An 18,209-nucleotide genomic window follows, 5' to 3' on the forward strand; every position below is an offset into this window, starting at 1 on the left:
TCGCCCAAACTAACACTAATAACACACACACACCGATCGAGCACAGCGTCTCCTTGCTCACTGCACGAAATGTTGCACAACTATCCCAGCGATACATCACTTTATGTCCTAGCCGCAATTTGAAGTAAAGACTCATCACTAAAACAGCTGCTGCAGTATCTATGAAAGCTATCGTAGGCAGTCCATCAATAAGCATGAGGAACTTTGAGTCATAAAAACGGGTGGAAACATAGGTGGATGTAGTGAAAAATTTTCGCCGACCTCACCTCCATTGGCCGCACCATCTAGTTTCCCGGAGGTGGGGAGGGGACGCGTCGACCAGGGGTTGGTGATTAGAGCCGGTGTGCTGCGGGGGGGGGGGTCAAGCTTCGCACGGAGGATGGCGAGTCATCGCAGAAATTCCGGTGAAAATTGCGCCCCACATGTGTGTCACTGCAAGTGGTTTGCTGGAAGCCATCCCCAATGTACGCGTCCCGCATCGAGCGCGTATCACCACGCCAGCTGTTTTGCCGAGAACAAGCTGATGGTCTCTCGTAGTAGTGCTGCTGGGGGCGACGCCTGTGTCTGCAGAATCGACCCACATGTCCACGTAAACCACTGTTATAGCACACAGGGGCCTAACAAGCGTCGCCAAACCTTTCAGGAGGCGGCATGTACCCATGATCGTCCCACGAAGACACCATTGTAGGTAGTTGGCTGGAGGCGTTCTGGAAACCGCAGCGATGATGTCGGTTGTCGGTTGGAGGCTGCAGTGCTCTTGATCGGCGCACATCATATAGCATAGCATCCACGGCAGCACACGTTGCATCGTATGGCGGGGAGGCGCCGCTAGCATGTGCCTTCGGTGGGGTGACGGCATCACATCATCCAAGTTCTTCGCATACTATTTGTCTGATCATTGAGGCAAGATCACAGGATGATGTAGGAGGGACTTCGACACTTGCAACAGTGGGGACGCAAGTCTACCAAATTTGGGAGTGATGCGCCTAGCCTTCAGTGTTTCAAACGTGCGCCAGTGTTAGATCACATCCACTACAGACGCCAAGGTGTCCTTCCCGATGAGGAAATTGTAGACATCCTCAGCAATCCTTTTGAGGAGATGCCCAACCTTTCATCTTCTTTCATGCGTGGGTCTACAGACTTGCACAATTTCAGAATCTCTTCAATATAGGTTGTGCATGTTTCACCGGGGACTTGAGCACGCTGCATCAAAGTTTTCTCAGCGTGCTTCTTCTTCATCAATGGGCCCCCGAAGCAGCTCGGTATTTCTTTTTCAAAGGCTTCCCAGGTCGTTATTGTTTTTTTGTGGTCTTCAAACCACACTAACGCCGTCTCTTGAAGAAACAATCCGACGTTAGTCAACCAGGAGGCCACATCCCAACAATTGTACTTACACGGTTGAAGTGCTTTAGCCATTCATCGATATCTTCTCCGACCTTCTCAGTGAAGCTTCGTTTTACCATGTGTCGGCGCCACGTAGTGCCTGTGGAGATAGGTTTGCACTAGGCTTACCTACTAAGCGCAACCATGTAGAAATGCGACGTCCTCCACTGCCGCTGCGTGCGAAGACGCTGCAGCAGGGTTCATCGATTTCTCCGGCACGGCTCAGAAACCACGCACGAGGCAGGATAACAACAACAACGGGATAACAACAACCCAAGATGCAGCACAGTGCGACACTCACGGGCTTGCAGGCCATATAGGGAACTCCGCAAGACCGAGCAAGTACGCTTGCCTAGGGCGCGACGACTCCCGCACAAGGGCCGAAGTCGAACGCACAAACGAGAAGCCGCCTGCTGAGCAGCGCGTCAACCTCTCGTGGAGGCCCGAGAGCATCTGCCGCGACGAGCGAATCGTCGGGCGCAACATAGCTCGTGGGAGAGGAAGATGTCACGCGCAGTCCAAAGGGAAATGGCACTGCGTTGTGACGTAGGCCCGTGCAGCCTGTCAGCGTAGCGTGCCCGGACATGCCAGCTCGGGAAGGAGCCGACGGTTGACTGGCCCAGACCAAGAGGCGCCCTGGCAGCCATCTTGGCGGATGCTGGTGCTTATGTGCGCCCGGGCTACGCTGTCGGCGCGCGAGCGGCAGCTGGTGAACGAGGCGCCAGGTAGGAGGGTGCTCTCGATTCTCACATCCCCCCCTCCTAAGATCGAGGCCGCCCTAAAGACGCCATACTAACAGCATCCACCGACACCGAAAAAACTGAGGTCCAGCTCTGTGCCGTCCACGAGACCGACGGGAGTCGCGGTGTTTTCGTTCGGCGGCGTCTCAGCAGGAACCAGGGGCCGCGGGAGGGCGGCAGACACCGCAGCAGCGATGGCCGACTTGACTGATGAGTCCGTGACGAGCGCCGCCACGACCGCCTGAATGGAGTCAGTCGACAGGGCAGGTTGAAGGCCCAGGCCAGGCGGCACCGCCGGAGGGGACAGGACCGCAGGGGCACCGCTGGACTTTGTTCGGTGAACCCACGAACGGAGGTCGGTAGCCTCGTGCACCAGCAGGGCACCGCAAGTGTCGCAGTAGGAGGCCTCGGGAACAGGCAGCATCGAGGCACCTCAGGAAGCGTCGAGCAGGTCTGAAAGGGTGCGCCCGCGTCCTTTCCGCGGGCGGACTCAGCGTCTAACCCAACCCAGACTTTGCGTTGCTTGGACCAGCGACGAGTCGACACGAAGCCGACCGGGGCCTCAGTGCCTTGTTGGAACGTCCATGTAGCGACTTCACGACGAGGCGGTGTCTTGTTAGCCGGGCCCGGGGGAGCATTCGACGGAGGCGGCATGGACGTGGCTGGTGCCTGCAAAACGAACGAACGCGCGACTGGTCTCCCGGGCTTTTTCTTGGAGGAACGGGCCATCAAGGAATACATCACGAACGCTGGGGTGTCGGTGAAAAGCAGAAATGCAACTGAAGGTGCGGCCCTGGAGGCGCGACAGGCTGGCCCAATAAAGAGAGCCTACTCTGTCGGATTGAAGGTTGCGTGAGCCAATAGGGCGCACGCTTCCCTTTTTCCGCCGACTACACGGAAGATACCCATTGAGAGTGTGAGCCACTGGAAAAAGGGCTTTTCTCTCTCGAGCAGCCGGGAACGCTGGGAACCGGCTGGATATATTGCGCGCAGCGCGTGCAATTGCGTTACCAGAGAGAAAGCTCCCCAGGTAGCCGTTACTGTTGCTGCTGGATGGGCTCTCGCACAGCAGCTATAAATTTCCGCTCCCTCACATGGAGGGGTAACGTCCCACTACATGCCGGGGGCGAAAATCAGCCTAAGTGCGTTTTCGCAGGTTGTACCGGTGGCGTGGTTTGGAACCAGCCTTATCCCGGTTTCCCAGCGGTTCGGTGACCGCTTCCCCCTTCCCAAAGTCGTTGCAGTGGGCAACGAAAGGTTTGAGGTCGGAGACGTTAACTGGACCGCCGACTGGTCTCCCTTGGCAGTCAGCCAGCTTGTATACCAGGGGCGACACTTTAGTCTGCACTCGGTATGGGCCCAACCACTTGGCCGAAAGGGAGGCCGAGATGCCTTTGGCGGCGTCACTCAAAACGTACCGTATTTACACGATTGTAAGACGACTCGAATGTAAGACGACCCCCCCAAAATCGCATCTCAAAAAAAAAAAAAAAAAAGAACGTGCGCATTTTACACAAGGAAAATTTGTTCACGTGGTTGCGGAGGATTATTCATCGTCGCTGGAGTCGTCCTCGCTGGTGCTGCTGCCGTCATTGCTGCTGCAGTCCCACAGCACGTCGTCGTCAAGTGTGAGTCCACACTTCGCGAACGACCGCACCACGGCATCGCGTGGGACGGCCGCCCATGCGGAGAGGACCCACCCGCTCACAGTAGCCAGGGAGGCTCTCCTCACACGCCCGCTTGGCGTAAGTTCGCGGCTTCCTGACGAAATCCACTCGTTGTATTCGCGGCGCAGGGGGAGAATAGCAGCCCGCTTAAACGCTGCCGTAAACGAGCGCCGAGTGTTCTTCGAGCCTACGGCACTCATGTCAGACAGAAGTGACTCGAGAGAGCCGGTCGTGGACACAAGCGACAGAAGCACGCGGCGACGCGCCCGCTTAGAATATTGTATCACAAAGAGGAGCTCTTCCGTCAACTACCAATACCCCCCTACGGCGGCTCTTCCATCGATTACCGGTGCTCCCTCAAGAGCCGTGCGCTCGTCATAAAGGCACTCGTAATGCGCGCAGTAGATACTAAAAAAAGAAAAAGCTTTTGTATAAGCACGCAGAAAACTATGCGCTTTGGGTTGAGCGGGAAACTATTCGAGATGACAATACATGGTTCGATTTCGATTCTAAGGTACATTTCGATTTCGATTCTAAGACGACCCCCCAACATTGGATTGTCAAATTTGAAAAAAAGGGTCGTCTTACAATCGTGTAAATACGGTAATTGCGCCTGAGGATGAGATCGCCGACATCGTAACGGACATCCCGATGCGAATGGTCGTATTGAGCCTTCTGACCAGCACGCGCTTTTGCCAGGTTGGAACGTGCCAGGTCGAGGGCCGCGTTCGCCCGTGAGCGCAGTTTCGCCGCGTAGCCAGATGGGCTGATTTTCGCGGCGCTTGCCCCGCTGCCGCACCGTAGGACGCGGTCCATGGGGTTAGGCAACTCTCTCCAAAGTTGAGGAAGGCGGGCGTGTACCCCTGTCGAACGATTTACCATAGACCGCAAGGAGAAGCCTATCTCGTTGAGACAGGCGTCCCAATCTCTGTGTTGCTGCGCAAAGGCTGTCAGCAAGGGCTTGAGGTTTCGGTTGATCCGCTCGGTCGGGTTGGCCTGTGGGTGATACATGGTTGTTTTATGGTGCTTAATGCCAAAGGCAGCACACGCATCCACAAACACGTTGGCCGTGAAATAGAACGCATTGTCCGTGATCAACTCCGCCGGAAAGCCAAAGCGGGTAAAGACCTCTGTCAACTTGTCCCAGATTACGCGTGCCATTAACTTTCGAAGGGAAAGCAGTTCGACCCTCTTCGTGAAGTGATCTGTGACAGCCAGGAGAAAAACAGGGCCTCTCCGGCTTCTTTGGAAAGGTTCCGCCCCGCCGCGTTGGTCTAGTGGCTAAGGTACTCGGCTGCTGACCTGCAGGTCGCGGGTTCAAATCCCGGCTGCGGCGGCTGCATTTCCGATGGAGACGGAAATGTCGAGGCCCGTGTGCTCAGATTTGGGTGCACGTTAAAGAACCCCAGGTGGTCAAAATTTCCGGAGCCCTCTACTACGGCGTCTCTCATAATCATATGGTGGTTTTGGGACGTTAAACCCCACAAATCAATTATTGCCCCCCCCCGAGACTTCACGCATTGGCACACGCGGCATGAGCGGGCGTAGTGAAGGGCGTCGCGCTTCATGCCAAGCCAGGTAGCGCAGTGGCACAACTTTTGAAAAGCTTAAGGCCACTCGCGTGTCCGGCCAACCGCGAGTCGTGGAAATAACCTAGGGTGGCTTTCTTTAGACTGCGGGGTATCACCACCTTGAAAGACTCCTGGGGAGCTTCTTCAGATGGGATGTAGTGCAGGAGAACGCCGTCGGCATCAAGCAGGTACGAATCCAACGTGCCCGCAGCAATACCAGCCTGTGTACGGCATTTGGCGCCGACAGCAATACCAGCTATCTGATCGCGCCCGGCGGCTTAACCACCCGCTCCGCTTGGGAGCTCAGCTCTTTGAGCTCGTCAACGATGTGTTGGACTGAACGGATCGTCCTGCTGTGCCTTGAGCAGCTCGTCTCTGCTAAAGACGATATCGGTGGACGTGACAGGGTCTACCAGGTATGCGTCCTCACCCGAGGCTGTCGACTCGAAAGTCACTTCGCCATCGGGGTTCGTGCCTTTCGACCCTTTGGAGCCAGAGGGCCCGGGGTCTACTTGATGCGACTGCTCGCGGGAGTGGCGGACACAAGTGCCGGACGCCAAAAAGGGAGCACGCGACAAAGCGTCAGCCACGACGTTCGAACTCTCTTTCCGGTAGCGTACAACAAAGTTGTACCGCTGCAAGGTCAACACCCAGCGCGCGAGGCGGCCCGAGGGCTCGCGCAAGCGCTTAAGCCAGGTGAGTGCCATGTGGTCCATTTCCACCACGAATGGCACGCCGTCAACATAGCAGTCGAACTTCCGGAGAGCAAAAACTATAGCGAAACGTTTCCTTTCTGTGACGCTATAGTTACGCTCGGCGGCGTTAAGTGACCGGCTCGCAAAGGCGACTGGCCAGAGGACGCCGTCGTGCTCCGGAAGGAGTACGGTGCCGAGACCCAGGTCGCTCGCGTCCGCTTGGACAACAAACTCCCCGTTCAGGTCGGGCAGCTTTAACTCAGCTGTGGCCACTAGAGCTTCGGAAAGTGCCTTGAAGGCTCGCTCTTGTTCTGGCCCCCAGCTCCATCGTGCCGACTTTTTCAAGAGTGCAGTCAAGGGCGCTTGAAGGGCCGCACAGTTTGGGATGAACTGCCGATAGTAGTTCACCATTCCCAAAAAGCGCCTTAGGCCCTGAATGTCTGCCGGCGTCGCGTACTCCACAATGGCACGTACCTTCTCTTCGCACGGCAGAATATGACCGCTCTCAATGATAAAGCCTAATAGTGAGATGCGAGTCTCAGCTATTTGAGCTTTCTTTGGGTTAAATGTCAACCCGGCGACACGCAACCTCCCAAGGACATCCTCCAAGTAATGAAGGTGTTCCTCGAACGTTCGAGAGAAGACGATGTCAACGAGGTACGCTATGGTGTGTTGCCATTTAGCGTCCCCTAGAATGCGGTCTATCAATCTCTGGAACGTAGCTGCAGCTCTAGAACAGCCAAACGGCATGCGGGTAAACTCGTACAAACCTCTGTGAGAGCTGAATGCAGTTTTCTCCATGTCAGCCTGCTCCATCTGAACCCGTAGGTAACCGCGGCTAGCATCCAAGGTGCTGAAGTAGCAAGCACCGCCTAGAGTATCCACGATCGAGCCAACGTTAGGCATAGTATAAGCATCCTTCCTCGTGACCTCGTTCAGCCAGCGGTAGTTCACACAGAGCTGGTGAGAGGCGTCTCTTTTGGGGACCATTATCACCGGTGAACCCCAAGGACTGTTTGAGCGTTGGACAACTCCAATCTCAATCAACTCATTTAGTGTCTGATCAATTGCTGTCCTCTTTGCCGCACTAACGGGGCGAGGATGGCATTTCCACGGTTGTGCGTCACCTGTGTCAATCCGGTGCCTCACCAGAAAGGTGCAACCCGCCCCGGGCGTTCCGTGAACGTATCGCTGGAACGTGTCAACAGCCACGACAGGCGTGATTTCTCGCGGTTCGACAAGCTGTCCGGCAAAGGCGGCAGCGAGCCATTCGAGTTGCTGCTTAGCGGGGGGGTCACCGGCATAGCCGAGACCTCGTTCACCTCGGCAGCATTATGCTCGAAGGAAAGCTGTACGCACGGACCGTTTTTTGCCGCGCTGGCCAAAGGACCAGTCTTGGCGTCGGAGGGGGAGACACGGGCCGCGGGGCCAATGCTTGGTCGTCTTTCCTCCTTCCTCCTCGTGGCGTCTGGCGACTTACTGGCAGCGGAGACCACGGTAGGTGCAGCGAAAAGCCGTAAGGGCCGTCCCTGTAGCCTCCGCTTGCAACGTCAATCACGATACCCGTGCCCGCGAGAAAGTCGCGACCGAGAATCACAGGCACGGAAAGACTAGGGAGATGCACAAAGTGCCATCGGCGTGCGCGATTTCCCCATCGTACAACCAACCGTGCAGCGCCGCACGAGGTGGCGATACCGCTGGCGAGGTGGAAGGCAGTGTCGCAAGCTCGAATGCGGACAGAGCGGTCGCGCAAATGAGCCCTAACCTCTTCGCCGAACAGCGAGATAGAGAAACCCCGCTATGCAGCAACGCCGCAAACTCTTGACGAGCGATCGTAAGAGTGATGAGCAGCGCCGGCGTGGCTGGAATGTCATGTCCAGCGCGACACGCCATTGGTGCCAGAGGTTGTGTTACACTCCCGTGCTCTGTTACTGCTGCAGCCGCCGGCAAAAGGGAGCTCACCGACGGCTCACCCCATTTCCTGACGGGCGAGCAGGCCCTTGTCAGTTGGGGCGCGTTACACTCTCGCGCGGTGTGACCACGCTCACGGCAACGAAAGCAGACCACGCCTTTTCCTCCAACAGGGGGGGGGATCTCGGCGATCCTTTAGAGCTACGAGGTGTCCATTCGCTAGCCGCAGGGGGGGGCTCCGCGATCAGATATCCCCTCGTGCACTAGAGCACGGGGCTTCCGTTCTTGTTCACGCTTTCGGGCAACGGTGGCCGCCTGGCCGTACGAGTACAAGTCCAGAGCGCGGTGCGACACGTCGAGCGCATCTCGGTCTCTCGCGGCAGAGGCCGCCTCGTGGTTCGGGGAGCACCAGTGTGACGAGTCACGACCAGCCCACGCGCAACGAGGCTTGAGAGACGCGGGCGATAGGCTCACGTTGCCGGAATGCTGCCCTGAATACGCTTCGCATCGGATGCCAGCTCGTTGAGGTCACGATAACGGGCGCTCCGAAGGTAAGCGGCGAAGGTTGGATGAGCCTGGCGTATGGCTCGCTCCACCTTCTCAGCGTCGCATGCCATAGGATCGGCAAGGAGGTACAGCTCCTGCAAAGCCCGAACGTACTCGAGAAGAGATTTGTCGGGATGCTGTGTGCGAAGCTCTAACTCGCGACGCATGCGGCGCTCGTATTCAGGAGAAAGGAATTCGCTACGGAAGAGGGCCCTTAACTCCTCCATCGAGCGAGCTTGGTGGCCGACGAGCCAGTACCACCTCGCCCTTTTGGCTGTCAGCGACACGGGCAAAACAGAGCCTAGCATAACGCTGTAACTCAGCCGCGTAGCCTGCTGATAGCGGTGCAGTGCCTCGAGGTACTTTGTGGCAATGATGCGGTCCGAATAATCGCTGTACTCAGGCAGAGGTACCCTTAAGCTACTCGGAACGCTAGTCTGAGGGGACTCGGAGTCTCCCTTAAAAGCACAAGGCTGCGAGCGCACTGCTTCCAACAGAACGTTTAAGAGCTGCGCCGCAGTTTGTAGTGGTGATTGCTCCAAGGCTGGCGCGGCCGTAACAGGCGCGCGTGCCCTTTTCCCAACATGCGCGTCTGACCGAAAAGGGCCAGTACTTGGCATGGAGGAGGGTAGGGTTTGCACTTCGACTGGTGCTTGAGGCCTCACGCGACTGGTGAACGGGTCGACAGCGGAGCACAGTGCCCAATGCCCGTCGAAAACGTCGCCAATGCTAGTCTCAGGCCAGCGAGTGTCGTTGAACGCGGCGACGTTGTCGGTTAAGCGAGCAGGCCTTTCATCAACCCTTTGCGCTCGTGACCACGACGGGTCAGTAAGCGCGTTCCCGCCAACATCTGAGTGCCCCCGGTAGGAAGGACTGGGTGCGGCGATTTGAGCTGTCAACCCCGCTGCTGACGGGGAAAGGCCAGCGAGCGGAGTCTGCGCCGGGGACGGGCCCGTAAGCGCATGAGTCTCGAACAGCTGATACAGCCCGTTACTGGCTTGGCTAGGACTGTGGTCCTCGTTCAAGCGACTCGCATCACCGTAGGGGGCCCCGAAAAAGGGATCTCTCCCGGTGATTGAAAGCAGAGGGTCGCCGAGAGGGCCGTACCCTGTGCTGTTGCAGCCGTCTGCCTCGATCGAGATCAAGTCCGTCGCCACAGGATCGAACAGGAACGAGCGCCTCGAAGGGGTCTGCTCTGAAGCCATGCCGAAACCAAGTTGGGCGCCAGTTACGTGAAGATAGGTTTGCACTACGCTTACCTACTAAGCGCAACCGTGTAGGAATGAGACGTCCTCCACTGCCGCTGCGTGCGAAGACGCTGTGGCCGGGTTCGTCAATTTCTCCGGCACGGTGCAGAAACCACGCACGAGGCCGGATAACAACAAAAACGGGTTTATTAACCCAAGATGCAGCACAGTGCGACACTCATGGGCTTGCAGGCCTTATAGGGAACTCCGCAAGATCGAGCAAGTACGCTTGCCTAGGGTGCGACGACTGTCGCACAAGGGCCGAAGTCGAACGCACGAACGAGAAGCCGCCTGCTGAGCAGCGCGTCAACCTCTCGTGGAGGCCTGAGAGCATCTGCCACGACAAGCGAATCGTCGGGCGCAACATAGCTCGTAGGAGAGGAGGATGTCACGCGCGGCTCAAAGGGAAATGGTGCTGCGTTCTGACGTAGGCCCGCGCAGCGCGCCAGCGTAGCGTGCCCTGACATGCCAGCGCGAGGAGGAGCGGACTGTTGACTGGCCCAGACCAAGAGGCGCCCTGGCAGCCATCTTGGCGGATGCTGGTGCTTATGTGCGCCCGGGCTACGCTGTCGGCGCGCGAGCGGCAGCTGGTGAACGAGGCGCCAGGTAGGAGGGTGCTATCGATTCCACTCGCCAGACTAAGAGTTCTGGCCAATAAACATGTAGACCTTAGACTTCTTCTTTCGGTTCATTGGGTGCAGTTAGAGTTTAAATACGCTTAAAAATTTTTTAAATGTGATAAAATAAATGTGCACTTGCCCAGAGTCGTATATCTGGGAACTTTTGATAATTCAAACTTCTTGATAATTCAAACAAAATTCAGAGGTCTCTTCAAGTTTGAATTAATGAGAGTCAACTGTAGTAAAGTGAAAATTGCCTTGGGGCTGCTTGGTTCAGAACTGTCGGACCGTCCTGCGAGAGCTGTTTACACTGCATGGGAGCAACAGCTACTAGCGCCCAATAGCTGGCCAAATTTAAACAAATATGCCTTCCTGCCTGCAAAAATAACATTTATTATAAGACAATCAAAAGAAGAGACAGCAAAAGCCTGCTAAAAACTTCTTTACTATCAACCTAGTCTTTGCTGCTGTACAGGGGCTTAATAGCGTTCTTGTACTCACTGTAACGGTACTCGCTCACTAAAGAATGTGCGCTACAATTTTGTCAACAGCCGGTGCTGGTGATTTTTTGTAACCATGCTTTGGAATACATTCAGCATGTATTAGCGTAACTGGCCTTCCCCATACAGCTGAGCAAAATCAAAATGATTGTCACACGGACCCTCCCCCCTCTTCTTGCAAAAATTCTTTTGCTTGCAGAACTTCGATGTTACTGTTGCATAACTATGAGAGGCACATACGTTCTGTCAAGTTCAACAGCCAATTGCATTTTCCCAACAACACATGCTCATTCGTTCGCGCAAAGGTCTGTCAAAAACCACAATGTTGCCAAAACAAGCAAATTCAAATTGAGTCTGAAACTTCAGTGACCGGACTAACTAAAAGGAATGGCTTGGTACACGAGAAACAAATTAATCATGCCAAATTTGACAACTCAAATCATTGATTGCTTTGAATAAGCCTGGTAACGAAAAGGTTAATTGATGTCGTGGTATACAAAAACTAGAAAACATCGGTTCAACAGCCCAAGGTGGTGTTGTCCAGATGTGGCACAGAAAATAGTCTGTATATAGTGGGCACGAGGAGCAGCAAGTTTGTACAGCTGTAAAGGTTGATGGCTATTCTTGCTCCGAAGAGTGTGGGCCTGCATCCTTACACTCCAGATTTGACGTTGTGAGACGCATGGTGGTTCAGATGGCAGATGCGCTTCTGTCATGTAAGTGGGGCCTTTTCCTCCTCTTGGGGTTCAGCTTGGGATAGATGCGGGGTCGCAACAGCTGCGCCAATTTGATACCATTCCTCATTGTTGTGCCAAGCTGTGCCACAACCACAGAATTTGTCGAAATTGCTTCACATTGTGCCAAAATACCCGACCAGCCTGAGCTAACTGATATGTACTCATTAGGCCAGGACAAGAGCGCCGTGTGCCCATCAGTCCCCTAACAGCAGCGGCAGACGATGCAACTTCAAGGCGAAATGTGTTGCCTTAGCCAACAACGCTTCGCAGGAAATGTGAATTTCCTTGTCAGAGAGTAAGACTAAAACTGTAATCATATGCTGCTGCTACTGCTTGCCAAAAAACTGAACGTGCTACAAACGCCGGCGTCGCCGATGACCACGTTGGTAGCCATAGCAACGGCACATGTGATAGATATCCGCCATCCAGTGCGGTAGCTGGTCTGACAATCACATGCCGTTGTTCTTAATCTAGTGAAATGCGCCTTGCCAGCAGAGCTGAAAAGTGTTGTCCCAAGCCTAAACTCATTTTGAAAAAAAAAAAAAAGAAAAAAAAAACGGGGGAAGTTGCAAATATCTTGGCTTTGTTCTAACCTGTGCAGAATGCCGCTTAAGCCACCTTCGCCACAGTACCCTGGTGGCCTGCGGAAAAGCATCAGAAAATTTAAGTGATGGTGACGAAATGAAATGTTGGAGGCACATGTACTGTGCAGTGTCGGTGCAGGTAGAAGCCCAGACTGTTTTTTTTAAATCCCATCAAACAGGCAAGAAGTTGCATGCATCTTTTTTGCGACCAGCATCAAGTTTTGTTTGCTTGGTTTTATGGAGCCACCGACTTTGCCGCCCGCAGCGGTCGGCGGCAGCGATTGCCAGCGCACTTGCCAGCGATGTTACCGTAGCTCAAATAGAACCAAATTTGCTCATCCACAAGAACAGCAGGAAGCAAGGCATTATTGGGGATTTCTTTTAGGCTTCTCTAACTCTAATAAGCTTCACTTTTCACGGCTTGACCGTTTTTCGGACTGTTCGATTTTTCAGCCTATTTCGCTGTCCTTGCCAAGTCTGGAGAGTTGTCGGTGACTGTAGTCACAGGAGAGAGCACAGTTTGTTCAGTTACGCACCCCTGTGTACGCCGCATAATTGTGAGTTGTAATATGATCGATGACGTCTGAAAAAATCGATGGCAATCATTTGAAGCACTCTATCACATTTCTGGAGCCCTAAAGAAATCAAATAAAACTGTGCACCAGTTTTTTCTTTTTTCTCCACAACTGTTCCTCAGTTTTACGAATCTCAAGGTGGCCAGCTTGGCAGATCCACATTTGAATCGTCATAGTCTGTCAAAAGATTTTACAGGCTTGGCAAATGCTAATGTGGACTTTATCGTTGTTTGCCGAGTGGGGTGGTTCAAAATACTGCTTTTATTGAAATAATGGTGCTCATTTTTACTGCACAATTTAAGTGATGTTGAATGGTTTGCACATAGTTTTTTCGAAATGCAAACCTTCTTTTTCATACTGCTTCAGATTTGATCTTTTGTGATAAAAAAAAAGTGAATATTCTTTCCATGTAACCTGCTCCAAGTTTGAATTTTAGTGCTCCAAAAGTTACAATTGCTGCTCCAAAGATTGCTCCAAGTTCTATTTTGGCTGTTGCGCCCCTGTAGATGATTTACGTAACTTTATGAAGTGGTACTAGTGAGATATTGCAACTGAAATGTGCTGTTTTCGTGAAACCCTGTGACCAACGTGTGCAAGTTGTCATGATTGTGTGTGTTGTATGACGCACTCGACAGAGCCACAATGTTGACCATCTTTATGCATTCAAGTTTACGGTGGTACTGGTGGAGCCATAGAGCACGTCCCTGTTGTTGTTGCCCTAATTATCAGCCTTACCAGTGGTGCCCCACGTTTCTGAAATTGGTTGCAGCATGTATTATTCGGCTTCGCTTTTTCCACACTTTTGTCAGTATTGCTCACCTTCGCTGCATGTGCAGGCAGAGAGACCGGCATGGACAGGAGAGGCCGGCGCTCGAGGGACCATTCCCGCAGTGACTCTCGTAGGCACCGAAGCAGGTCGAGAGACCGCAGAGGTCACGCCAGTTCTAGGGACCGAACTTGCAGAAGAGGTGACCATGGCCACAGGGCAGGTCGAGGCAGACACAGTAGCTCTCGAGATGGTGCTTCGTCCAAAAGACCATCCGATCGAAGCCCTTCTGACGGCCAACACAAGGACGATGCAAAGGGCAAGAGTGACCCCAAGGGTTCGGGAAAGCCGGCTCTAGAGGCAAAGGCCTGCAACAAGGACACACCCGAAGGTGACCTACCTGAAGGCAGCTCTCAAGTCGGAAACGGTGCGGAGGAAGTAGCAGCTGCCACCTCCAGTGCTGTGGAAGACACCGCACACAACGCCAGAGAGGACACCGTAGACAATGCCAAAGAGGACACCACTGTTGTGAGTGGTGACGGGGCAGCTTCAGAAGCCAAAGGGTCTTCAGCAGACGTTGAAGCCAAAATTGAGCCAAACACAAAGTCTGAGAGCACTACCAAAGAGCAACAAGAGGAAAAAGGCACAGAGGACTCTAAAGAAGGAGATTTTAGTGACCGTTCCAGACCGAGACGACGGTCGTCGCGAAGCCGCAGCAGGAGTCGTTCCCGAGGCCGAGCCAGGACTGGACTGGGGTCAAGGTCGAGGCCGGCTGTGAGCGTGAGGGACCCGAAGCATGATGCACGTCGTGTCTCTCCACTCCGCAGATACGTGCGGCGAGATTCTCCACCAGGGCGCCGAAGGCCTGATATTCACAGCGAGTCGTCCCGAGGCTCGAGGCGGTCAAGATCTCGTTCCAGGGACAGAGGTATGATTTTGGAGCAGTGAAGATTTCTTCTCCCAAATGTGCCCTCCTGTGACACTTGAATCATAATTGTTATAGCAGTTTTACATCCCAAAACAAACTTCGGATTATAAGGGATGGTGTAGTAGAGGACTTCTGACATTTTGAGTATCTAGTGTCCTTTTATGTGCTCCTATGTCTAAGTACATAGGCCCCGAGCATTTCACCTTTATTGAAACATGGCCACAACAACTGCTTTTACCCATGACACTTGTACAAATGTGTTTACTTTGTGGAGGTGCTCATAGGTAGTCAATATGTTGCTTGCTATAATTGCTACTAGTGTGCGCCTCGCAAATCTGTTGAGACAGCTGCATGTGAAATTTTCTGGCCTAGTTTTGTTGGGTTCTGTGGAGTCATGCTGGTGGCTTGCTTTTCCAGGGCCGAGGGTGTCTTCTCCTGGGACGTACAGTTGCCACACCTGCAACATGGTCCTGCACTCGCGTCTGGAGTATGTCGAGGTGAGAGCTGCTGAGCTGAACTGACAGGGATGGCACCTGCAGTGAGGCACGTGCAATACTGTTGCAGTGACGTCTACTACAGTACTCTACCGATGGCCGAATGTTTGAGCACTGCAGGTGGGCATTCGGATATAATAGACTAAAATGTGAGGCCGCCAAAGTGGTAAGGACTCTCTTATTGGGGGCTTTTTACCACGAACATCCTGAATCCTAAAACTTCTACTTCAAACATCGCTTGGCATACTTTTGGGATGGCAATAGTGCCGCGGATATCGACATACCTACCGTATTTACTCGCATAATAGGCGCACCCCTAGTTTGGTTGCGGAAAATTCTGTTTTTTCAATTCCGTGCATAATAGGTGCACCCTGAACTTGGCCGTGATCAGAAACAATTCTACCCCACAGTGGTACAGTTAGAACGCGGTCACAGTACCCTGAAGAAAAAAAGAAGGCAAATCGATGAGCAAATAAAAAGAGTTCGAAGTGCATCGACCTAACCAACGTGTTTGTCGAAATAAAACTTGGAAAAAAAAAAAAAGCGTTCCTGAAAGGAAAAATAGACTGTTTCATCAATTACTGATACCCCCCAAGTCACCGCGCTCCTTGGAGGGCACGTGTACAACACCGGGAGCTCGATTGCCATCACCACCATCAGATAAGAAGAAAAAAAAAGCCATTTTGCATGCGTATGTCGTGGTCGTGTATTCAACTTTGGTTCTACCATGGGGAAGTATGGAAGCTACACGGCTGGATTTAAACTAAATGCAGCGGCAACCGAGCTGCAAGCAGGCATTGCTGGGTTGGAGAAACCAGTATTCGGTACTGGAGGGATCAAGAAGAAAAACTTGAGGCGACAAAGAAGACACAACGGCTTTCCGTGGTGCCAAGACTGGCAGGTATCCAAACGTCCAAAAGCAACTGGTCCGGCATATGCGGGAGCTACGACAAGATGGCTGTGCTGTGTCATTGGATATTGTGCAGACTGAGGCACGCAGAATAGCCTGAGCGCAGCGCATCGAAGCAAAAGAGTTCAAAGCCAGCTCCAAATGGACAACTCGTTTCATGCAGCGCCATGGCCTCGCACTGCGAAGGCGGACCAGCTTGTGCCAGCGCTTGCCCACAGCATATGAGGACAAAATGGTAGACTTACATTGTTTCGTTATAAAGCTCCGACAGCAGAAAGACTTCATTTTGTCCCAGATCGGCAACGCTGATCAGACCCCCATTTGCTTTGATATGCTGCGAAACATGACAGTGGAGGAGAAAGGTGCACGGAGCGTCATCGCCACAACATCTGGCGCTGATAAACAACGATGCACTGTAATGCTGGTGGTGACAGCGCATGGGCGCAAGCTACCGCCTTGCATTATTTTTAAACATAACACTTCCAAAGGCAAATTTCCCTCAAAGCATCTACGACAGAGTGTAGGAAAAAGGCTGGATGAGCGCAGAACTCATGGTGGATTGGGTGAAAACAGTCTTGGGTCGGCAGCCAGGTGGTCTGTTCCTGTTCATTCATGCTTGTCCTGGACAGTTTTCGGGTCACCTAGTGGACTGCGTATGAGATTAGCTGAAGGAACTGCGCACAGATCTGGCAGTGATTCCGGGCGGCCTCACATCGATACTGCAGCCTTTGGACATGTCAAGATTTAGAGGCCGCCTGTGGAAATGCTGTGCGCTTGGATCGGGGAAGCCTGGCAGGTGATCTCTGACGAAGTCGCCAGGAAAAGTTTCAAGAAGAAGGTTATCTCGAACGCACTGTATGCGAATGAGGATGACATGGGTGCGGATGATTCGGACACCGAAAACGAATCCCCACTCGGTGAGGATGAATGTGTGCTCTCCGACTCTGACTTCGAAGAGGGAAGAGGAGGAACACCTACGGCTTTTGTGTAAATTAATTTTATGTGTGTGTGTGCAGTTGATAGCTCTCTTTGTTTATCAAAAGGTACGTAGGTATGTTTGTTTTATGCTGAATTAATCGGTAAACGATAGTCGCCTTTTACTTGACAATAGTGCAGATTTGAAGCGCAAGAACCGAGTGGAAAAATTTTTTTTTTAATTTTACCCCGCACATTTTGCGCACCCCTAACTTCGAGTCTGATTTTCCATAAAAAAAGTGCACCTATTATTTGAGCAAACATGGTATTCAAAAACGAAGGCCGAGGATCTTCAGTCTGTTAATTAGTTACGCCTAGTTACGGCAACAAAACATCAGCATGCAGGTTGCTTGGTTTTGCATGTTGGGGAGATGTCACGCAAAATTGCTGACTGCTTTAAGCGGTCGATGCATAGTGAGCTTGGCCGGGGTCCGCTACCAATACGCAATATGTCTGCCTATTTGTGGTTATAAGTAGCCAGCGGCCGATGTGATTCGTTGCTTGCGACGAAGCACATTATGCCTTTTTCACTTTTGCATATGCACTACCGCAACGGTGTTGCCCGCTAGGCTCCGGGCGGAGTAAAGCCTTGGCACGACTTCGAGCAGAAAGCGCGGTGTTTCAAAGTACAACATTGTAGATCGCGAATACGAAGATTTGTGTTTCGCGGTAGTCTTCATCACAAGGTCTGAAGCGCTGATAAGAAGAACCTTCTCGCCAATGAATGAACTCTACGGCTGTCAGTACAAGACGCGCCTGTGCGATGTTTGCGGCGAGTGCGGTGTGCAATTGTAATCTAATGATTAAACTTCTGCTTGCAGCTGCTTGAACTAAGGTGTAAATGTATCCTGAATCATCATGACCCGTAAACCAGAATGAGGGTCAGAACGATATTAAGTAGCTAAGTAGCTCGATTTCAGACGGTCCCGACTTCGCGACGCTCAAGAAGCAGACAAGGCGATCCCGGAGGCATATCCCGGAACGAGCATCGAACCAGTAAGGTGTACTGGGGCAACATGGCAGAAGCAGCCAATTCGAGGCCTTGAAATGAATTTTAAACATCTGCTTTTTGCACATGGAATGCTTTTTATGAAAAACATTTATAATGAGCCCAAAATGGGGGTGGGCAGTGGCGCTGTTGCGAATCAATGAATTTTTAGAAAGTGCTGTGTTTTTTGTTTGTTAGTTTTTTTGTGATCCACAATGATTTTCCTCACCTCAGAAGGCGCAAAAAATTTTTTACAGCACTTCTACGTAGTTTTCAGTGAAGATATTTTGAAATCAGAGAAAAAAGTGCTACAGCAACAAGATTTTATTTTTAAAATATCATCTTTTTTTATGGCCTTTTGCAAATAAATTC

General features: G+C 52.6%; 1 protein-coding gene across 9 annotated transcripts in view; it reads left to right on the forward strand.

The window, feature by feature from the left end:
- Positions 1-18,209, forward strand: part of LOC119173519 (uncharacterized) — a 264,826-nt gene that overhangs the window by 107,986 nt on the left and 138,631 nt on the right. For all 9 annotated transcript variants that reach the window (XM_075896500.1, XM_075896503.1, XM_075896507.1 and 6 more), the window contains 2 exons: positions 13,613-14,470; positions 14,888-14,967. In XM_075896500.1, coding sequence (XP_075752615.1) covers positions 13,613-14,470; positions 14,888-14,967 — 938 coding nt within the window. The remainder of the gene's footprint in view (positions 1-13,612; positions 14,471-14,887; positions 14,968-18,209) is intronic.

This window comes from Rhipicephalus microplus, chromosome 5 (genome assembly GCF_043290135.1).
Source record: "Rhipicephalus microplus isolate Deutch F79 chromosome 5, USDA_Rmic, whole genome shotgun sequence".
Classification (NCBI taxonomy): domain Eukaryota; kingdom Metazoa; phylum Arthropoda; class Arachnida; order Ixodida; family Ixodidae; genus Rhipicephalus; species Rhipicephalus microplus.